General features: G+C 36.5%; 2 protein-coding genes across 2 annotated transcripts in view; one reads left to right on the top strand and one right to left on the bottom strand.

The window, feature by feature from the left end:
• The window catches only part of LOC110678717 (doublesex- and mab-3-related transcription factor 2), a 29,508-nt gene extending 9,546 nt beyond the window's left edge, over window positions 1-19,962 (top strand). The window contains exon 2 of the mRNA XM_021851975.1: window positions 19,387-19,962. Within this exon, the coding sequence (XP_021707667.1) occupies window positions 19,387-19,715 (329 nt within the window). The 3' untranslated portion in view covers window positions 19,716-19,962. The remainder of the gene's footprint in view (window positions 1-19,386) is intronic.
• LOC5574017 (syndetin) overlaps window positions 19,731-23,471 on the bottom strand; it is a 36,478-nt gene continuing 32,737 nt past the window's right edge. The window contains exon 5 of the mRNA XM_021851907.1: window positions 19,731-20,374. Within this exon, the coding sequence (XP_021707599.1) occupies window positions 20,029-20,374 (346 nt within the window). The 3' untranslated portion in view covers window positions 19,731-20,028. The remainder of the gene's footprint in view (window positions 20,375-23,471) is intronic.

Here is a 23,471-nt window from a genome sequence, read left to right as displayed (position 1 = left end):
TTCAGAGACAAATCTGGAGAACCAAACATACTGTCTTACTGTTTTGTCTCAAATTCCGAAAAAAATTGTCACGATTTTGTTGAAAATTTAAGTGAAATATGGCATCAAACTTCGAGCAAATGCCAGTCCATTAAAACTAAATTATGATGACTTTAACCTTTCGACTTCCATGCGATGAATTTTAATTGAATATTGAAGACAATAGTATTGAAACATCTCTCACATTATCGTAAGCCATTTTCTACATTTAATATGTGGTATTTTATTAGGGTGGTTCACTTATTTTTCATTAGGGTGGGCCTTTCTGTCGAAAAATCATAATTTGAATGGGATATTTAAAACAATAGTATTTTATCACCTCTTTCATCATCGTAGGGCATTTCCTTCATTAGATTCGTGATATTTTATTAGGGTGACTCACTTATTTTCCATTGGTGTTTGCCGAAAATTAAAAAAAAAACAAGAAATTTTGAATTTGATCCTTTTTTTAGCACAATAGTATTTTAACACCTCTTTTATAATCGTAGGCCGTTGTCTTCATTTTTGTTTGGAGAGGCTTTTAATTCCTCTGAATTCATGCGCCTCCAGTTCCACTTGATATGCGACATTATCGTAGGACACTGTTAACATATTTAATTAGGGAGTTTCTCTCATTTTCCATTAGGGTGCATCATTTTTCGTATAGTTTGAAACCATGATTTCTCGCAAAAGTCTCGTCTACTTTCCTTAATTATGGTGTCATTGTAAAAATTTCAACCTTAATATCTACAGACCGAAAGATTATGGTGTGGACTACTACATAATATTTGCGTAATGTTCGACGAAAAATGTAAAAGTTACTTAGTTAACAACAAAAGAGTTTTCTAGAAAGCCTCTCATTGTTAGAAAGGTCCTTTTGAAAAGTTTTGCGTGATTTTCATTCGGAATGCAACACTTCACTAAGCTGAACCAGTTCGGAGTCCTCGTCTCATACAAAATCCGCTTGCTACTTCGTGATTTCAGATGCACTCATCTCAGAGATCAAGCATTGAGCCTCAGTGACCTTTCCAATCCAGTTTTGCACCATCTGTGCAAGCTCAGATAAAAAAAATCAGAGTGATTGGTGAGAAGGCTCTGAACTGTAACTCCGGGGCCCTTAAGATGGGGAACTGTTAGATTTTGCAATGGTTGTAGTAGCAATAAGGTAAGCAACGAAAGGGAGAGGAAAGGAATTGTGATATTAAAAAATATATCATGTTGGTTGTTTTTGGTACATTACATCGCATATATTCCCTAAATTACATCTGATTTGTTTGGACTTTTGTACATTTTTCGATGTTCTTCGACTAATTACAAAATAAACTGTTTCTGATTTTCATCGGTTGACAATTTCGAATTATATGTTATAATTAATACCTCATTCCGCATTGTCATTTACTACTTCCAAACTTTGAATACGTCTTTTGGTATCTTCATATTCTTTTTTGCAATTCCACTGCGTAATATCAGTTTCCAACAAGGATTCCGGAATCTCTAGAGCATGGAACATTTTTTTAGTATCCTGACATCCTTGTACAAACGAGTGTAGCTCGAGTGTTGAAACGTCGTTTGATTCGATTATGGATTTAGCAGGTACATTTTTTTGGGTATCTGAAAATCAAAATATAGTTAGAAAAACAATAATATCGGTACAACAAATTAAACAAAGTATTTTCCTGATGTATGTAAGGCTTCCATAATTCTTTTTTATCTGCTACATCCAACTTTTCGTCAAACAAACACAATACGATGAGATTGATATTGAGATTGTGTTGTTGTTATTGATGATTTAACGAACGCATCATTCAAACCAGAATGGCTTAAAGATCTCAACATTTGGAGATTGTGCTGTTTAAAATTGCAGTACCTTGAATGCCTAACTAACAGCTCGTGTATGTGATGTCTACAGGGAAGTCCAATAAGCTGTCTTTTAAACATATTGTTTAGATGTTGACACGCTCATTTCTTTCGACCAGTGTTTGATGCAGTGGTATCAAATGATGTAAACATAACCCTAAAAAACGAACGTTATATTTTAGAAATTATCAATAATAAAATTGAAGCTAAAAAAACTTACCTGTCTTCAAGACCCCAATCGACAGCTGCATTATAAACTGCTGCTGCTTGTTCTATTCCTGTTCAATTTTGGATGGGGGGAACAGCTAACAACTTACGGATGCCATCACCAGATACAACTATAGCCAATCGTTCAGTTTTGGGGATGGCTTTGGACGACAATATACTAGGAAGCAGCTTTGAATCCCAGTGAACTGTTAAGTTAACCTGTGGCTTAAATGTTGTTTTCAGCTCATGGTGCTTTTGCTCACGATTTTTTTTTTCTTGAATATCTAATGGACTCCTTGTTCAACACTAATGTTGAAACGTCGTGCCCCAAAGATTTCGCTATAGATGAAATTAGAAATACCGCATTTCGATCACTCACTTTGCAGCGGTCCAAAGCAGCAGCCACATCGACAGTAATAACGTTTTTTAATTGTGGTTTAGGAGTTGAAGATGATTTTGAAGGACCTAGAAGAAAATATAAAAATCAAAAATATTAGAATCCATGAAAAACATTTTAAAACATATTTGCAATGTATTCAATTCACACTTACCTGGTATCTGTAAATCTTCGCCGATAGTACCGATCGAAGTAAAGGACTCACTCTGGTTTTGAGATGAGGACTCAAAATCACTGCCAGTCAATGTTTTCTTTTGCTGTAGACTTGCTTCTTTCTGCTCACTAGTTGGCGGATTAGTCTCTTCTGTTGCCTGTAGATTAGCTTCCTCCTCAAAATCACTACATGAGATAGTTTCCGTTGGACCAGTCTCAGTTGTTGTTGGAAGAGTGGATTGTTCTCGTTGTTCTTGCAAATACTGAGATGCTTTTTACTCCTCTTTAGTTTTTGGTTTATACTTCTTCGCGATGTCGAAAAAGTTCCGCAATGAATGAGAGAATTCATTTCTCTTTCTTTTTTCGCCGACATCCTTAGTATGTGCTTCTGCAAACTTTTCCAAGTTTCATAGTATCGCAAGATTGTTTGTTCCACTGTCACGTCGTCGATCAAATGGTTCAAATGCTTTTTGTTCCATGATGTCTTCAAAGCTTGTGTTGTTAACTGGGCGCTAGCTCTAGGCTTTTGCTTCTCTGCTCGCAAATGAAACATGAATTTCCGGAATACTTCACTGTATGTCGGGAAATTTGCAGATTCGGGGAACAAAGGTAGATATTTTCCAACTAGCCGAATATCCTCCATTTTTAACAAAAAAAAAACGCTTGCAAACGCCTTGATAAATTTTTTTGACACACGAATTGCTTTTCTTATTCACCACTGAAATACAATTTATTTGGAGCTTCTATTTTGAACACGCTTAGGTATAGACAAAAATCTACCGATTTGATTTTCTTCACTTTAGGTATAACTTATATTCTATGTAAGGTGCTTTTAGCTACATCTTTGAAGAATAAACGAGAACTGATTGTTAAAACTGGAATTGCCTACGTTGTCACAACCGAATCGCGTGTACTATAGCAAGCAGAAGGCAACGCACTTTTGTTTCGGGAATGAAGGAGCCCAAGGCTGAGAATCTCTTTTGAAAATATAATCTAAACACTTTTGTTGCCCTTCATTGTCGCCCATCAAGCTATTGTCATAATTTGAATACGTCAAAAAATATTTCATTCCTTTTTTATCTATATTTTGATTATGGCAATTAGAGTTGTGCTTCACTGAATTCACTGATTATTATTATTGGAACGTTTTATTTTAACTATTCAAAAGAAAACCTTAATGAAAATATCTTAACGAAGAGTTGCATGCCAATAAAGAATCATGATCCAAAACTATACAGACAAGGTTGATTTGTTAGATCAGTTGAGATTTTTTTTTAAATTTACAAATTAAATGATCACCTTTATGCAAAACTGAGGACAATAACCCTAATGAAATATCACATATTATATGTTAACAGTGGCCTACGATGACATAGGAGATGTTTAATTACTCTTGTATATACTATTCCATTAAAATTCTCAACTTTTTATAAAGGACCACCGTAATGGAATATAAGTGAGCCTTCCCAATGAAATATCACGAATTTTATGAAGGAAATGGCCTACGATGATGAAAGAGGTGATAAAATATTATTGTTTTTAATATCCCATTCAAATTATGATTTTTCGACAGAAAGGCCCACTCTTATGGAAAATAAGTGAACCACCCTAATAAAATACCACATATTAAATGTAGAAAATGGTTCACGATAATGTGAGAGATGTTCCAATACTATTGTCTTCAATATTCAATTGAAATTCTTTTTTTTTAATTTTTCAACAAAACGGTTCACCCTAATAAAAAGTAAATGAACCACCCTAATGAAATATCACATATAATATGCTTTCAGTGGACAACAATGATATAGAATATGTTTCAATACTATTGCCTTGAATTTCTTAGCAATTGAATTCAAATCGTTCATTTCAAATTCAATTCACTCCCCCAACTCAAAAATTTACCAAAAGGTCGATTTTTTCAAAAAAAATCCAAATAACACCAGATCTCGACGTTTCATGCATTTTTAAGACATCTGGCATCAAAAAAAAATTCGATTTCGGAAATTTCATGTACCTTGGGAGATTTTTCATGGGTCAAAAAGCCAAACATTGACCGCTTTGGGGGTCCACTTAATGAAGTCCGATTGAGCTCAAATTTTGCATGGGGACTTTTTTTCGAGGAGACAAAACTTTTGAGCACTACCATTTTTTGAAATTCGATGGCAAAAATTTTCCCATACATTCCATTGGCACCCTAATGTCCATAGTAGCATTCACTATAAAGCATTTCAATCCGTGACACCTACCGTACAGCACAGTGTGGTTCAATCAAGTTTGTTTCTAGTCATCAATACTGCAACTCTGGTTGAATAAACCGAATAAATTTTCTTGTGTAATGATGTTGACTATGTTTCAAAAGAGTTAACAGATTTATGTAGTCGGTTGAAAATCGTTGGTGCGGTTCTTAGTTTTACCATGGATTCAGTAGTTTCTACAATAAAATTCATTTTAGTGTATGATCTTTGTTGCTCTATCATACTAATAGTCTGTGACGAAGAACAAATTGAACTTATTATTGTCAATCAAATAACCCACCATATTCAGTAAGAATGGAATGGAAACGATATGGGATCTTTTACCATGACCATTTACATGAGTTAATTGGGTTTACCGCAGTAATTTTATCCCACATTCAGTTGTTAGCACTGCTAACATTATAGAAAATGCTGAAAATAATCAATTTCACCCGAAATTACGGTACTTGATATAATTATTTAAAAAATATTGGAAGCTCCTTAATGTATGTACATTATAAAGGTACGAAATAGATGGTGTAATGTACAGGAATCGACTGTGATGAATAGTAGTATTAAGATTTCTAGTCAGCCTAGTGAGCGAAGTGCAGGATTGGTAATTTAGACATATCGTGGCTGATTCCGACATTCTGACATAGGATCATTTCATGTTGGGAAATTTCTCGACTTCTTGGGAACAATAACATATTTCACATAAATGCTACAACAGCATAAATAATTAGTTTGCAATAATAAAAACAATACATAGTGGAAATCAGGACCTTCCATAGCCTTCGTTAGTAGGCGGCTACAAAGCAAATCCATGCTGTAGATGTCTGAGTTCGATTACCTATCGGTTCAGGATATTTTCGTATTGGAAATTTTCTTTGACTTCCTTGTTCATGGAGTATCATCGTGCCTGCCACACAGTTTACGACTGTAAAAATGGCAACTTATATAAAGAAACCATTTAGTTCATAACTGTTAAAGTGCTCTTTGAAAATTAAGCTGAAAATCAGGCTCTGTCTCAGGGTGAACGTAATGCCAAAAAAAAAAAGACATAGGGGAAATAGGCAGGATAAGTACCAGTGAAGATGAAAAGTGAGAAAGATAATAAGTACTTGATTAAACTATCGAAAACCTGTACTTCAATGAATGGGAGCGAAGATTAGATCATTGGTGTGGCGAAGATTGAATTTGGGGGACGAAAATTAAAGCACACTATCAATCCAAAATTTATACTTTTTTTCAATAGTAAAACGTGAATTTGGATAACTCTGCAGCTTGATCATCGCAAAATAATAGATGAATAGTTGCATTAACCCAATAACATTATTTCATATTGGTTAATAGAGTCAGAAATTAACTATTCCTGCGATTACATGGTTTAGGGGGGTGAAATCTAGTGCTTCTACCCTACAACAAATGTAGAAAAACCATCATCGACAAAGTTGTTTAGGAGATCAAAGGCTGACATGCGATTATCATTAAGATTCAAAATTCCGCCACCAGGCGGCGCTAGTGTGAAGAAAACATTTGTTTTGCAAATATCTCACACTCAGGCAAATGGACTATCGATAAACATAGGAACCCCTTATGAAAATTCGCCACAAGAAATCGGGTTGAAATTCATAAATTTGCCTTATGAAACCAGAATTTGAAAACAAAAAACTTTTTACGCGGCAACCTGGAATCGAACCAAGAACATTGCGATCGATAGGCCCGAGCGTGCACCACGCGCCAATCGACGCCTTGATTCGGAGTGATGCTAAAACGATACATAAAGCGTTCGTATTGCAATAATCGTTCCACCTTTCATAAGGCAAAATGTATGAAATTCGATAGTCCAGTTCGCTGCGTGCAGGATACTGACCGATTGAGCTATCAGTACACTTTGGCAAATTTTTGGCTTGGATTGATACAAAGCCAAACAAATGTTAGATGTCGCAAAGAATCTGTCTGTATTGAAACCGATGTTTGCCTGTTGGTTTATGCTTAGCCAAATATTTGCACATTTGGGAAAGCATCTACCTACTGATAGCTTTAGAAAGATGGATTTTTCGGCAAAATTGTTGAGTAAGTTGCGTGCTATCTTTATTTGAATCATGAGGTTCAAGATTTTACCACCAGGTACCGCTAGTGAGCGTGAATCTTTTGTTTCGCAGATATTTCAGGAGCCTGACCACTTAGAAAGATGGCGTCTTCGGCAAAATTGTTCAGTTGATCAATGGGTACCATTATTTGAGCCAAGAAATTCGCGATTTTGCCACCAAGCGGCACTAGTGAGCATGAAAATTTTATGGCGTCTTTGGAAAAGTTGTTCAGCAACTCAAGGGTTATCATTGTTGTTGTGGATCGATTGATCCTCAGACCCAAAGATATTCGGCGGACGGTGGCGCTTGCCAGCACTCGCGGATTTAGGAAGCGATAGGCAAATATGATATCGCCACCATTATAGAGGTTGCTGGAGAAGAATGAAAGAAATGTCACTGAAAATGTTTGTTTACGTCCAAAATTCAATTTTTCAACCCAAAAATAGGGTAATAACCAATCGATTATTGAACTATTTTCCATTGGCATAATCATTTGTAACCATTATTCTTGCGATACGCGTGATTTCACAACAAATTTAACCACTAACAAAGGATCCGGAAGTTTATAACCTATGTTACCATACACCAATTTTCCAATTTCATCCCACTAATCGTACATGAGCACTGACCGGATCTGTACATTTTCGTTGGAAAACAAGTTTATTATGTTTTTCAATGCTCTCTGATCGTCTACAAAATAACTATTCCGAGAAAAAGTGTGAATTGTATGCTCCTTCAACTAACTTACAAAGCTATTGGGTACAGAATTTTATTCAATTGTATTGGTAACTGGAACCTACGAGAGCCCTCATCTATTTCCTATTCATCTGGCAATGTGATCGTTAGATCGTTTATCTAGATGTACATTGATACACTTTTATTTAGTATTAGTCTGTATTGGCAAATTCAAATTTTCAAAAGTAAATTCAAGAAAGGCAAAAAATAACAATTAATAATCTCAGACACTTACCAACAACTCTATTTTGACCTGATGGTAATGGATTGTAGGGTTCAAAGATGTGACGTCTAAATCATAGGTAAGGTAAAAAGGTGTAATACGCCCCCCCTTAAGGAAAAAATGCTCTATCGCAGTAGTAAATGCATCACTCCCAAAGTTTTTTACGTCAATGTGTTGCTTATTTTGTTGGTCATGCTCTGCATGCAACTTTCTCTTTCCAAGTTGCTTCTAAAAAGTGTACTAGATGTTTTTTGTAAACCGTCCCAATGTTTACATTTCAAAACAACCCGGGCAATATGCCCCTCCCATAGAAAAAAGGTCCACAGCGTTGTAGAAATGTTTCCAAGGAGAATTCCACCACTTGCTAAGCTTAAAGGGGTCCATTAGCAGTCGTCTTCCGGTAAAAGTTTTTGCAATAAGTACAATAGTAAAGGAAGGACTTCATTAGCGGCAAGGCTTGCTTATCGGACGCATAATTTTACGCCAAAAACCTGATTTTCGATATTTTTAGAATTTCTATTGATTGTTTATACTTCTCAAAGAACATTTATGCGCAACATCATTTATTCTCGAATAGTTAAGAAATGTAATCATATTTACGTGTAAAAGAAGCCTCAATCCCGTGAAACTTCAGAGGGGCGTATTGCCCCGGTGGGGGGTATTACACCGATTTACCCTAACTGTGGTTTTCATAGGGTGTATTCGTGTGGCAACCATATGAGATTTTAGGGTACAGAGTGATACATTTTCACTTATTTTGCAGTGAAAGACAATTTTCACATGAAAATGATGTATGAACGATATGTTCGTAATACTCTGATGAAATACATAGTTGAATTGGATACCAAATATAATAAGATTTTTATCGGTAGGAACGTAATGCAGTGGAAAGGTCCAAAAAACCACAAAATCGATTTGATACACCTCTAAAACTTTACCAAATTGGCTCATTTTTGGACAGATAACTTGTTTTGATAAATAAGTTCGGAATTTGATGTGGCAAGTGTACCTTAGAAAAAGTGAACATGTCTAATATGCATTGTATTATTCTTCTGTAAAAGATTGATTTGTCGCATGGTAAGGTTAGTGCTGATTAAATTTTGGTCCCCACCTGATGCCCCAGGAATCGTTTCCAAGAAATCCGGAACTGACCAGAATGGTTACAAATGAGTTGATAGAGTTGGAATATACTAATGATTCAAGATTCAGTTCCAATCAATGTTACACTATAATACAGTGAAACCTCCATGAGTCGATATTGAAGGGACCATCGACTCATGGAAATATCGAGTCATGGAACAGCAATTCTTTGGAAAGCTGCTTCTAGGGACCATCATAGTAACCATGAAATTATGTTTTTAGTATGGTTCCATAAGTCGATATCGAGTCATGGAACATCGACTCATGGAGGTATCACTGTAGTTTTGTTTGATCCGTGCAAAATAACAAAGGAAATGTCTCAAATGACCCACGGAACATCCGTATAAATCCGGAACCGACCGTCCGACTGAGGTTCCCTGTACAGGTCACGAAAATTGAATAGTGTTGTGGTGTTGTGCCAAAATTCTATTGGAATAAAAATTATGGAAATTAGAGCCAAAAGATCACGAAAATTTGGTGGTAAAAATAGGTCAGGGATGCAAAGGTTAATTTTTGGGGATTTTTTAATAATCACTCTAAGGCCTTTTTTTGTTTTCAAGTGGTCTGTGTAGGGGGGAATCAAATTGAACAATTGGTAAAGAGATTCTGGAATTCTTATCTCTATGTTGAAAATATGGCTTTTTGAAGAAAGTGTAAGTCGCGACATTTTAAATATCGGTGAGGACTTGTTGGCCACTAACAGTACAAAAGAAAAGTGTTTTAGGACAAAAACAAGAAGGGATAGTCGAGAGTGAATTGAAAATGAAATATGTTTTTCATTTTTGGCATTAGGGGTCGTCCATAAATGACGTAGCTTTTTAGGGGGGAGGGGGGTCTTTACGAACTTGTGACGAAGTGTGACGAGGGGGAGGGAGGGGTCCTAGCTAGTGGACGTAGCATTTTGAATCAAGTCCGTAAAAAGAAAGGCGCTGAAAAAAATTGCAGACAATTATTTTTTATGAACCTTTTTTTATTTAACTTATAAACTTGGGTTATAAAATTATGATTAGGCTTCAAAACATTCATATGACAAGATTGAAACTTTGATTGAACTTAAGATTTTCTTGATAAATGCAATCAAACAGATGTTTTGAAGCTTTAAATAATTATGTGAATATTATATTATATTCGTGTCAAAATTAATAAATTTATGAAAAAAAACAAAATAATTTTAATGAATTGATTAAAAATCAATGCTCTAACTACTTGGAGTACATTTTTTTGCCATTTGTTAACATGATGTAGAGTCAGCCGTTTTTGTTTTATCCATATTTTCTTTTGGGGCTTTATTTCTTCAAGAAAATAATATATGCTCTTCTTGGCAAATATTACATTTAATGCAAGATATTTATTCCGTGAATTATGCCTTCAATGTTGCAGGAGATCTCCACCCAATCAACTCATAATTTGTGTTGATATATCAATGCTCTTGATGAAATAGCCCGAATATTAATGAGGATAATAGATTCGAGTGTTAACAAAATTGCCCTATCATTAAATTTTGGTAATAACTCGGTAATTTGAAGAATTTTTATTATTTAACGGTTTCATTATAGGTTGTGTAAGATTATTTCAGTATGGAAACGATAATGAAAATCAACTGAAATACTAATAGAGATAATTGTATTTGTATAATAATCGCTAAAATTTTCTAAACATTCCAAATATTTCAAGTGTAATCTTTTATGTATCTGGCCACTGTTTGCTAAAATGATTTGAAATTGGATAATATTAACGATGATTAATTTCAAATTAATATATTTTCTTGATCATTTTCATTGAAATCTATTTCCTAACAACGAATAATTTAAAAAGCAATCCTCTAATATAACGAAACTTTTGTTCAATATATTATAAAATATATTGGACCCTAACTCGACAGTAACGAGCTTCATCAATGCAATCAATTTATTTTTTCACATTTTTTATAGTAAACTTGTTTTTTTTTATGGTAAGAACAGCAATAGTAATATAATTTAGTCTATAAGAAACTGGACACCAAAATCAAGGAAAATGTTTATTTAAAACTTTTCCAAATTACTTTTGAGCGCTACTGTATATCAAACTGTTAGAATAGATTATCCTTTCATTTCAGTCAGTAATTAATATTAAACTTTGTATTGAGCTTCTCAATTCCAATTTTTTGTTTCAACCCAGTCACTAAGAAAAACAAATAAAAAAAATATAGGGGGGAAGTGCTCGATATGCTACGTATTTTCCAGGGGGGAGTACCAGCATTTGTGACGAAATGCTACGAGGGGGGAGGGGGATGTAAAAAATCAGTGAAAAAATGCTACGTCATTTATGGACGGCCCCTTACACTGCTAATTTGACAAAGTATGCTTCTCGCTTGTTTTATAAATACAGTGGGATTCCGTGTTTGGCATGCTCCGTTTTTGGCACCCCCCGATTTTGGCAACAAAATGGATCCGTTTTTGGCAATATTTTTCATTAATTTTCAATAATTTTCCATTAGCCCTCAAGGCTTGTGTTTGGCTAGAATTTTCTCGTGAAAACACCCAATATAATACCAAATGATTTTACATTTGAATAGGTTAAAAACTCATATTTCAATCAATAATAATAAGTTTTCAAAGAATAAGGTCACTTGTTTCTGTTCATTAAGTAATTGTAGAAAAAACACGATATTGGTTAAGTTTTTGATAGTTACCTTTAGATAGCACTGTGTGTTGCATGTTACCCCACATTAGGGGTAGCATGGAAAATGCATATTTTTTGTCTCTCCTGACCCCAGGAAACCATATTATAATAAAATAAATACTGCTTGGTATTCTTTACGTGGCGATTAGGATGTCAGATTGTTTTTGGTTAATCTGAATCCTTAAATTTTTCAGCCACATAGCTTTGAAGTTGAAAATTGTTGCAAGTTACCCCGTTTGACGGTACCATTAAATTTTGTACATTTTTGTAAATACCATTGCTTTTTTTGTTTCAGTCATTTGAACAGCTTCATGCCTACCATATTCCAGAACTCCACCTTCGTTGATATTCCCTGAAACGCATAGGGCACCAGTTTGGCCAGCCTAAAAGAAATTGTCAATAAAAATTAAATGGGAAGCCGTATTTATACTACAAATATGTCAAATGCAAGCTTTCAATCCATACTTCTTCTTCTTTCTTCTTCTTTTCTGGCGTTACGTCCCCACTGGGACAGAGCCTGCTTCTCAGCTTAGTGTTCTTATGAGCACTTCCACAGTTATTAACTGAGAGCTTACTATGTCAATGACCATTTTTGCATGCGTATATCGTGTGGCAGGTACGAAGATACTCTATGCCCTGGGAAGTCGAGAAAATTTCCAATCCGAATAGATCCTCTATCGGTGGGATTCGAACCCACGACCCTCAGCTTGGTCTTGCTGAATAGCTGTGCGTTTACCGCTACGGCTATCTGGGCCCCCTCAATCCATACTATGTATGTATAATATCAAAACTGAGCTAAAACCATTTTTTCGCTTTGAAAATCCCGTTGGTCAATATAGGCCAACGGAACCAGTTTCGGCCATAGATTTAACTTCGGTTCCTAAATTGGCCAACTGCATTGATTTCTCATGAGAGTGGCCAAATTAGGAGTGCCCTGGCCAAATTAGGTATATGGGAGTTAGTATTATAAGGAAAATGAATTGTTTTTCTTATATTTTGAATCAATTCGGACGAGTAAATGAATGTAGCTCTATAATATGAATGTGATCTACTGAACACAAAAGGTTTCATGGTGATTGGATATGTAAAACAGTATATAATCCACTATGGCTACAACTGGCGTATGGCCAAAACCGGTGCTTCTACCCTACACCAACTGCTAGGGCTCCCGTACGCGCTTATTGAATTCGAGATGGTCATGATTCACATCGTTTCATTAATTCATTCATCTCTATAAGTATCCCTACTAGAGTTCCAACATCTTTTCTCAGGCATTCACACTATGTGACCAGCCCACTTGAGTCTGCCGATTGGTGATACAACTTAATGCAAACCATTTTTCTTCAGATTTGGAACAGTAGGTTTGTATAAAACACAAAAACTGACACAAAAGCAACATTCCCCCATTGAAGCGTGAGATGAATACGATTGAGAGAGTTTCAACTGATAATAAATCATGGAGCTGTTCAGTGGAATACCTATTTTTGTGTTTTAACTGTTTGTCTGTGGTATGAGTGTGTATGTGCATTAATTATTTAGAAATACTTCCCCTCTTCAGTAGTGTACGACCAGGGTTGTTAACGTTAATCAACGATTAACGGCGTTTCGTTGATTCGTTAACGTTAATTGTAACGATCAACGAATTTTCCGTTGATTTTTTGGAGCCGTTGATCAACGTTAACGTTAACGCTTGGCGTTGATTTAACGTCAACGACTCCGTTAATTTTTACGTTAATGCTGGTCTTTGTGCTTTCAATTTTTAGCAGATCTCAGACCGAGTAGGATATGTAGCGTAGCAAGAGGCAATAAATAAAACAGCTTTTTGGCTTTTTTTATTCAATAAAAAGTTTTTGGTTTATTTTTGTGTTGTGTTAATACATTCATAACAATAAAATTATATTGTGTCATATATTTTTTCACAAAATATGAACGAATTTTAAAAACTACATTTTTTTTTGTATATATTTAGTGACAAATTCAATAATCAAATGCTGTTCTTCCATACAACATGTCCTAATTTGGGGGCTCTGTATCTCAGTTTCTGGTAGTTCCAATTGGTGGACATTTGAATGACGTTGTAGTTCGTACATGACATGAAGTTCATATAATCTGAAGTTATGCCTGCACTGAATTGAGTACATTGCAGTCATTAAAAAAATAGGATGGTTTTTCAATGGCAAAAGTAAGTAACCGAGAGATATCTTTATTGAATCTAAAAACTGTAAGCTGTGGCTGGTTTTTGTGTTCTGCAAATTTGCGTAACTTCTGAAAGTGCAACTTTGCAACTTTGCTGAAGAAATTAACCACCGCTTACCTTTTTTTAATTATGTTAGAAAAAAATCTTTTTTTTTATTACTTACTTTTCTTCTAGAACTCTTTGGTAAATGGCCGTAATGTAATGAATTCATTACCAACAAAACTTCAGGCTATTTGTGATTCGTCATTCATATTTCAGCCAAACTAAGATGAGCTGAGACACAGATCCCCAAATTAAAACATTTTGCTTCGGAAAACAGCATTTGTTACTGACTGTAGGAAAAATAATCTTTCAGGAAGTAGCTTCGTGACCACCAGATGTGTATGTTCAGGAGATCACGCCCATGCAAATCCATTTTCAATCACTTGGTTCCGGGATGTGAATTGTCAAGAATTTCAATTTCTCTTTATCCATGCAATAAATCGACCTGATGTTTTGTGATTTCCAAATAACGTTGTTCGTTTCCAGATCCAGTGTACAAATAAGGCAGTATTTGGAAATTTCCTCGGCGGAGGGGCCATTTGGCGAATGTTGATACGGGGGTAGTTTGGATCTGCGGAACTTTATTTTACTCCTTTCATCGTCCTTGAAATCATTGTTTCCTGATTAAAATTTCAGCAGCGATGTAACGTTGGCTCGCTGGGATCACTTCGGTTTGGGATATATTCGTATTGAATGTCGGGTTGCCCAGTGCAATCGCGAAACGTAATGCCAAACCCTCCGAACCATTTCAATCAGTAAATGTCCGGATTCCTTTAGCACTCGTAGAAAATTGATCTTGTCCATCTAGGCTTGCCACCTTTTATACCCGTAAACAGTTTTTTTTCCAATTTCCTTGGTTACGGCATTTGCATGGAAACCATTTGTTTACCCATGTAGAGAAAATTTCCATTGCATCTACACAGGTCATCCAGTAATCAACGATAAGATTACCGCTGTTCGTTGGCGTTAAATCAACGCAACCCGTTGACGCTAACGTTAACAAACATGAAAATCAACGAAACGCCGTTAACGTTGATCTCGAGAAAAATTAACGTTAACGGCGTTAATCGTTGATTAACGTTAACAACCCTGTGTACGACGTTGGTGCTCAGGTTGAAGAGTATACTGCGTGCCACATGAAATAATCAAACTATTCCTCAAGAGATCCTGGTAATCTCATGCTGGGTCTTGGAGTTTTCTGATTGGATCCTGGAGATTTCTGGAAGCGAAATCCTATGTTTTTATAATGGGCTTCAGTTATTTTTCAGCGGATTCTTGAGGAATCTGGACGAAGTTTGGGTATTCTTAGCGGGCATTAAGTTTTTTTTCGGGATCCTGAGAATGTGTAACGGTTATTAAAGGTACTGAAAGAAAATTAACGACACGTACTGCACTCCTAACATTTCTAAAGTGTGTTGTGAATTTCCAGCAGACAACTGTGGATTTCTAGCGTTATTTTATTTTGAGTAATTCTGACACAATCTTAAGATGAAACATTTCGGAATCCAAAGATGGCCGTCACAATGACCGACTTGTAAGCTTACTCGTTTTCAATGACACTAAACTAGAAAAATATTAGGCAAACGTTACTCATCTTCTTATTTTAAGCTTTCTGCTAAAATAAAAACTAAACTGTTGGTAGATGCTTCCTCGAGATGAGTGCCTTTGAAGTTTTAGTGCAATCTTAGTAGATTCCAAACTGTTTCACCTGGTTTCCAGTTTCTGGTTAGGTTTCCAGTGAAATTTGGGGCTTGCTACTACTAGTCTGAGAAGTCCTAATAGACTTCTGAAAATCCGTCGTAGACTTAAGAATTTTAAGCAATATCGCAGTGGAATCCTTAAATTCCAAACGTTAACCTTAAAATTTCTAGCGAACTCTTGGGCAAAATTCAATTTCTATCTGTATTCTATGCAAGATCCTGAGAATTCAAGGCTAGATCTTGTGGATCTCTAGCGAGCTACTGCCGAGTACCAACGGGTTCCTGTAGATCCTTGACGGCCACATGAAGACTCCTATCGGACTCTTTTTCGTTGATTTCATATGGTTGATTTATAACTTATAAGCTCATCTTCTACAGCACAATTAAACTCATTTCAAATGAATATCATAGTAAGCCTTGTAAGAAGCTTATTTGTGTATTGAACGAAATTACAAGTCGCAGTTATAGATCATAAAAGCTTCATGCGGCTTGCGGCTCGCTGAGATAGCATCACTGTTCAGTATAATTTTGCATTTATTTCTGTCGAATTTTAATTTTATATTTTTATGGAAAATCCTGTTAAAGGTCTAGTCAACATTCCGTTTCAAAAAATATTATAATTTTTGTTTACAGAAATTCATTTAAGCTGTTTCTGTGTGCTCTTTTGACTCCAGCCAATCATTTGATTAGAGATGCCTTACCTTGCGAGAAACATATTTTTTAAAAGGTCCATTTTCAAATTACTGAATATTGTCAACTGATATTCTTACGTACATTTATGAAAATATACAGTTTCGTGACAGCTAGATTTTTTTTGCGAAAATACCTTTATGTAAAAATGTATTTTATTTTTATATTCTAACACAGTTTTGAGAGATTGGCCAGTTCTTGAATAAAGGTTACAACAGTTTACGTTTACACAAAGCCTGTAAAGCATCATTGAGGACATCTAAGCAGTAAAAAGTGCGTTGAGCGTCTATCACAATTAACATGACAGGTAAATAAAATCATAGAATACTACTAATTTACGAAATTATGCTTCGAAGTGGACCATTTCAAAGTCTGGCCACCATTTTGGAAGATGTTACAACATCCTAATGATATTCTTGAAGTAAAAAAATGAGTTCCGATTTTGGCACGGTTCCATTTTTGGCAACTGAAAATTTCGACTTTGTTGTCAAAAACGGAATCCCACTGTATATTTACTGTTTTACCCTGAAAGCTTTTCCAATAGGCCTTTTCATGTGACAGGTCCGTCTATGCATTTGTTTACATCGGTGGAGGACCGGTGCATACACGAGGCTGTCATTTTCATAGAAGAACTGTCAAAGAGCTTCCCGATCAGCTGTTTTGGAACGTCAGGTGACTAGGCCCATATCTTGTATATTATGTGTCGGTACTCGAAATGAGTCGGAAATAAGCTTAGTCAAAAGTTGGTAGAGAGTACGCCACATGGAATTTGAAAGATGATACCGTAAAACGGGATAACTTTGATAGTTTTTTCGAAGAAAGCTTGAATATTTTTGCATGCTGTTTTAAAGATTTACAATTTATATTTTTAAAACAAGTACTGGCTTCCTAGCTATCGATTACAGTCAATAAATTGGCAAAAGATTTATTTTGAATGGATATATAATTTGTAATATAATCAAAAGTTGGTTTTCTGTTTTGGGGTAACTTTGATAATGGAGTATGATTCGAACAAAATTGAATGAATAACGAACATTTGTAGGGCATTGCATACCTATAGGCGTTTAACGTTATATGGAAATTTCTGACTTAGATTTCAAAAATGGTCCCAGTTTGTGAAAATGCTTTTCGCTAAGAGATTTGAGACCGTATTCAAGTTCTATGATAACTAGGCTGTCGAAGCTAAATGGCCAACTATTCAAAACTACATCAAATAGTGATCGTAGAACAGATTGTTTGTAAGCGTTTCGAAAATGATAAAATTGTGTATTTTTTTTAAATTCGTATAAAAAGCCTAAAATGTCCTTTATTCAAATGAAAACCGCTCTTACATGAAGTGTCATAATAATATTCTTTAGTTTTGCATTCGTTTTTCTTAACTGATGAACAGAAATTGTCATATTTCGTTTAGTATGTGGTGGGTTACGCACTATCAAAGTTACCCGCATTATCAAAGTTACCCCGTTTTACGGTATTTATATTTTAAAATTTGGTGATAAATTAACCCTCTAATACCCAAATTTTTATTTTCGATATAAATATAATTTTTAGTTATCTAAAATCGTTCTAAACACATTTTGGACAATGATTTATTTTTATTTGCAAATCTATGAATTTTTATTTTTAATTTCTATAATATTATTTTTGAACATCCCTATTCTTTTTAATTTTTTCTTAAAGTCTCTTCTAGTTGCTGATTTTTGGCAATAATAAAAATTTAAGTCTTACGGTACTTTTTGAAATATTATTTTTTTTATTTTTTAGGGAGTTTTTAATTTTCTGTGTAATTAACGGAAAAACGGGTTTGAATTTATTTTAATACCACCAAGCTCTTCTTTTGTGGTATGTTGATCGTATAAAAATATGAAAGGTACGATTTGTTATAATACACGCTAAATGAACCCCAGACATTTGTATGTTACATAAGAATACAATTTTATACAAATACAAATACAATACAAAAGAGAAAAAAAACCTTTATTGTGCTTTTTAGCAACTAAAGTATGATCAGAGCTGGTAATGTATCAGTTACTTTGAGTTCGGAATGCTGTCCGGGTCGATTGTATTTATTTTAAATCCATGGAAGTTTAAAATACCTAACATAATTCAGATCACATTCACAACATGGACAAGTGTTTGAATATTACAAATAGATAATTCCATATGGCTGAAATCTGATCTTCAAATGAAATACAACTACTTAGCCGGAAAACTGTTAAAATTGCGTTAAAACAAACGGAACCCCATACTGGGAGAGTAGCTATAGAGACAATATGTAGAACAAAGTTGAAAAAGAACCTAAACAGCGACTGCCTACCTATCGATCAACGGAACCGAAAAAAGAACCTGCAAGAAAACACTGCACAGACAAGAAGGGGGAAAATCCCATTCGATCCCAAATTAATATGTATATTTGTTTGACTGACGGTTGGACATTTATACTTACCCACTTCGGTTTTTGTTCCATATTATAACTTAATAGAAAAAGCGGCTATTGTATATTACGCTCTGAATAAACAACAACTGCCATTCAGTCGAAAGACAGTTGAAGCATGAGACTTGTTGACGCGGCCCAGCTGGTCCCCAAAACCATGAAGCGGCCACCACTCCGATCCGACGATGTGTTGACTGACTGATGAGAAGACTCTTTCGTATTTTTAAATCGAGAACAAATCCAGGATCGATTCACTTCCCGAGCAGGGAACAAAAATATGTGTATGACAAATTGACATCTAAATTTATTTTGATTAAACAAGGTTTTCACAAAATTATGATAATGTTTATTGCATGCAAAACATTTGAACAACTTAATTTGGTATCATTTAGATTACATTCCCTGCTCGGGAATCCCCACGCAGTTCGCCGGCGTGGATATAATTGAGACACGAGATCGCACCCAGTTTGTTTCATTTCTTATTTCCCTCTAGATGACAGCTTTCATCTCTCGCTCTAAAATTTCACCCCAATTAGCCGCGTCTGAGGAGTGTATTAATTATCGTTTAACAAGTTTTTTGTCTTTCTCAATTTTTTACCCCACAGACTCCCGCAAGTTTGCCTCATTATTCGAGTCGCCCCTGACGGAACGGATCCGAAAGCGACGCGCCTTTGCCGACAGCCGATTGATGAGCGCACCGATTCTGATGGAAATTCCCAGTCCATCTCCGGCGATTCCGCGGACCCTGCCAGCTTACCTAACACCTGCAGCATTCATCCCGCTGAAACCGTTGATCTTGCCACCTCTAGAGTTTGCCCAGCGGAGTCTTCAGCTGATGGAACAATCTCCGCCACTTTCCCAATCCTCGTCATCACCTGCGCCGAGTAAACCGAAACTATCGTTTTCCATAGAATCCATCATAGGGGTCAAATGAATAAGAGCACGCGCCTTTTCTGGTTTTATCTTCTGTTATATATAGGTTCTTTATTTTTCACTATTTAATGTACATAGCTTTGTTCTGTTAAAAATAAACTCCGAGAATATATATTTCAAATAAAATTAATAATAATAAAAACAGAGATTGCTCTAAATATGATAGTGTCTTTCATTAGATCATATGATTTTGGAAGATTCCTTCGAAAATATGGTAAATAAACCTATACCTAAAGGATGGAACGAAAGTTGAAAACCACAGATACTGAGAGAGAGAAACAATTTCGAGGACTTACACTAAATAAAACAATACTTTAAGATTCTTTGTTCTGATCCTGATCGCGTTGACTACTATCACCCCCACTGGCACCACTTTCCACCAGGGTAAGTAACCGCTGGCGCAGCTTCTTATCGCTGCTACAGGCACACTGCACCAGGCCGGTCAAATGTTTCACCGAATAGCCCCGATGGTGGCCCTCGACGAGCCACTGCTCGAGCAGGTCCTTCGGCAGGTAGTACGCCTTGATGTACTGCTCGACGTACGCCCGGTGGTCTGGGTATTTGCCGCCGGAGATGATCTCCAGGATCGAGATGAAGTGGGTGAAGTCCAGCTGCATCAGGGCTCGCCCACCGGCGGAGCACTTTTTCGCGTTTGCGAAACTGAAACGGAAAGAGATATTTTTAAACTATAGATGGTTGCGGTTGATGTTTTTATAATTTAAGATGAAACGTCGCGTCTTCAACATTTTTTACATTACATTTTTTTTTTAAATTTTTTCACCTCTTTACGTATAAATTTTGAATCATTCGACAAACTTTTTTGCCTCCTAAACTATAATAAATATTCGAGCTGTTTAGTAGAATACCTATAAATAAACGAAAACCCGAATTTAGGGATGGTACACAAATTATGTCACGCTAAATTTCGACTTTTTCGACCGACCCCCCCCCCCCTTTGTCACGTTTTCTGTATGAGCCCTTCGAAAATTTTATAAGGCTTGTCACGCTTGGCTTGACCCCCTTCCCCCTTGGAGCGTGACGTAATTTGTGCACGACCCCTTAGCACTATAGCATTTAATTCCACTAAAACTTGTATGCTGAAAATATTTCGGTAATTTTGTTTTGTATAGAGTGAATTTATGAAATGTTTGCCTTTTTACTTTTTTATTATTCCGATATTGAGTTGTTGATTTTATTGTTGTTGTTTATTAGTTTTGAAATATAGCTCAAAGGTATATAACAAATTAAAATCAGGGCAGGCAATCGTCAGACTCGTCACAGTGCGATGACGAAATAAAAAAAGACATCGTCATCCAGTGTAATAACTCTGGCAGGTCGTCGTCTCGTCATCGACGAAAGAATGCACGACGAACGTCAATCCAAAATCGTTAACGAACAACTTTGTCTTCATTCCGTTCGCTTCCCTTTCTCAAACGAAGGAGGCGTTCATTGTATATTCGCTTGCTATGCACAAAACGGCGAATACCATCCCACAATTGCTTGTATTCGCGATTTAACCCGTACTCCTCAAGCTTCAACAATAGCTCAGTTGGTAAGCGCGTGACGTTGACGATATAGATATTGTTTGTTCAATTCCGGACGCGTTTTGTTTTTGTTTTATTTTTTCAAAAGAGGCTCATAATCTATCGACGCCACGGTTCATATTTTTAGTCAGCTCAGAGCTCCCGAACGAAGATAACCATAACGAAGGTAGCTTATTTGTTCGTCATGACGCCGAGCCTTTGTGGCGGACCAGTGCAGCAAATCGTTATCCAACGCTGGTTTAGTGACGATGACGATTCTTTTTTTAGTTCCGTCGACGACTTTTTCAATTTGACGGTGACGATTGTCTACCCTGATTAAAATACATTTTTTAGCAATGAGGAAGACATGTCCGTGTTACAACATTATCTTCGACGCTAAGCAAACTCAACACTGCCTGTATGTTGCCAAATCATTCCATTTTACTTCCGCTTATCTCTCGTATAAAAGATCCCTACTGAAGACGGCCTTACAGTTAAGGTCGAAATACGCCTTTCTGTCATTGGATACAAACTTTAGCGGAATTAAATGGTATGGTACTAAATTCGGTTTTTCGTTTATTTACTCCCAAACTAGTGTAAGGAACTTTATACTAAATGGGCAGAACCCAGTGAACTGTAGAACACTTATACCTACACAATTACACTAATTTGATACGTTTTGAACTTTATAATTTTACAATATACAGTCAGTCTATTCCAAGCCACCGGAGTAATCACTTCGAGTCCGAAACGCTCTAATTCCCCCCGAGTCCTTGTCCGCCGTTGACCCCCCTGTAGTTTGCTTTTTACATTCTGTAGACAGGATTGGGCCTCGAGTCGCGTGCCGGTTGAAAATCACGAAGAGTTGTGCAGATTTCAACGGTAGTGAGCCACAGTGAGTGTGGAGGGTAGTTTTCAACGTCACGGGCAAGTAACGTGGTTAAGAAAGCGGTGCGTCAGGGTCAGAAATCGTGCGAAGTTTCTGAAAAGCGGTTATCCCAGTGGAGGTGGCTTAAGCAAGCACTTATCGTGAATTCAGTACTGTAGACTACCAAGATCATGTGGTGAGCACGTGGTTGAGGATTTGTAAGGCTATCTGAGGCCAAGACTTGGACAATAGCCAGTAAGTGGACATATTGTTCACTGCGAAGAGTGTGTAAGTTTCATCCTCGGGGAACGATTCGCATATCGTCGCATTGAGAGTAGTCTCGCCGTTGGTATAACAACCAGTCGTCCACTCAGCGAAAGTGTCCGTAACATAGTCTGTCCGGAGACTAAGTTCTTTGACATTAGTTCTTGACTTCTAATTACTACCCTTAGGAGTAGCAGTACCCGAAGACCAGGGTGCTAAAGGATGTTTCGGTATGTACAGAGTACATTGAAACGCATAGTATTGGAGTCAGAACAAGACTGACTTGTTCCTTTCACATGGGTTCCTTTTATTTGCCTTTACAATTGATCGGTTACAATTTGGTTACAATGTCAGAAAGAGATAGATGGAGACGCCTGGGACGGCGGTGACAATATTTCGGCGATAGCATTTTTGGGTTGAAACCTGAGCCTTAGCGCATCGTCCAAACGGACGACCACCAGCGTGGCTAAAGTACAATCAGCAAAACATGTGGCGCACTCGAGTGCCTCGATGCAAACTGCTTACGCATGTTGCACCGAGGCCATCGTTCGCACTTACGCGGACCTGACCTACATAATATGCATTTTATTGCTTCCCAAGTAACATTGACAGCTGAATAACGACTTATTCAGCTAAAATTCAGTTTATACAGCTTTTTTTCAGCTGAATAAGCTGTTATTCAGCTACCAATGTTACCAGGGTTGCGCTGAATGACAAGGGAAATATGTGTTTGGGTCGATATGTGTATAGTACATCCGTAAAAGATTCGTCGTCGGGAAGAGTGACTACTTAGCTGAGCCCATACGAATGGCGTAGTGAGTGCTTTGTATGGTATGAGTGGATCTGAACACGATAGTGACAATTTCGAAGACCCGATCGGTCGCCTAAGTGTAGAAGGCAGAGTGCTCCCACCGTTTGTTACCGATCGAAAGTCAAAGCTAAAACACTGTGTTGAGATGGAAGAAATGAAAGCTCAAGTGGCGGCTTTGCAGAAGGAGTTGGCAGAATTACGGCACAGATCGTTGACAGTCAGTGATGGTCCGTCGGGCAGTAACAGTGTGGTTCTGACGGAAAGAGTACCCGATTTCAGGGAAATAAGGGA

This window comes from Aedes aegypti, chromosome 1 (assembly GCF_002204515.2).
Source record: "Aedes aegypti strain LVP_AGWG chromosome 1, AaegL5.0 Primary Assembly, whole genome shotgun sequence".
NCBI lineage: Eukaryota > Metazoa > Arthropoda > Insecta > Diptera > Culicidae > Aedes > Aedes aegypti.
The sequence above is the reverse complement of the archived record's forward strand: the minus strand, read 5'-3'. Positions and strand labels throughout refer to the sequence as shown.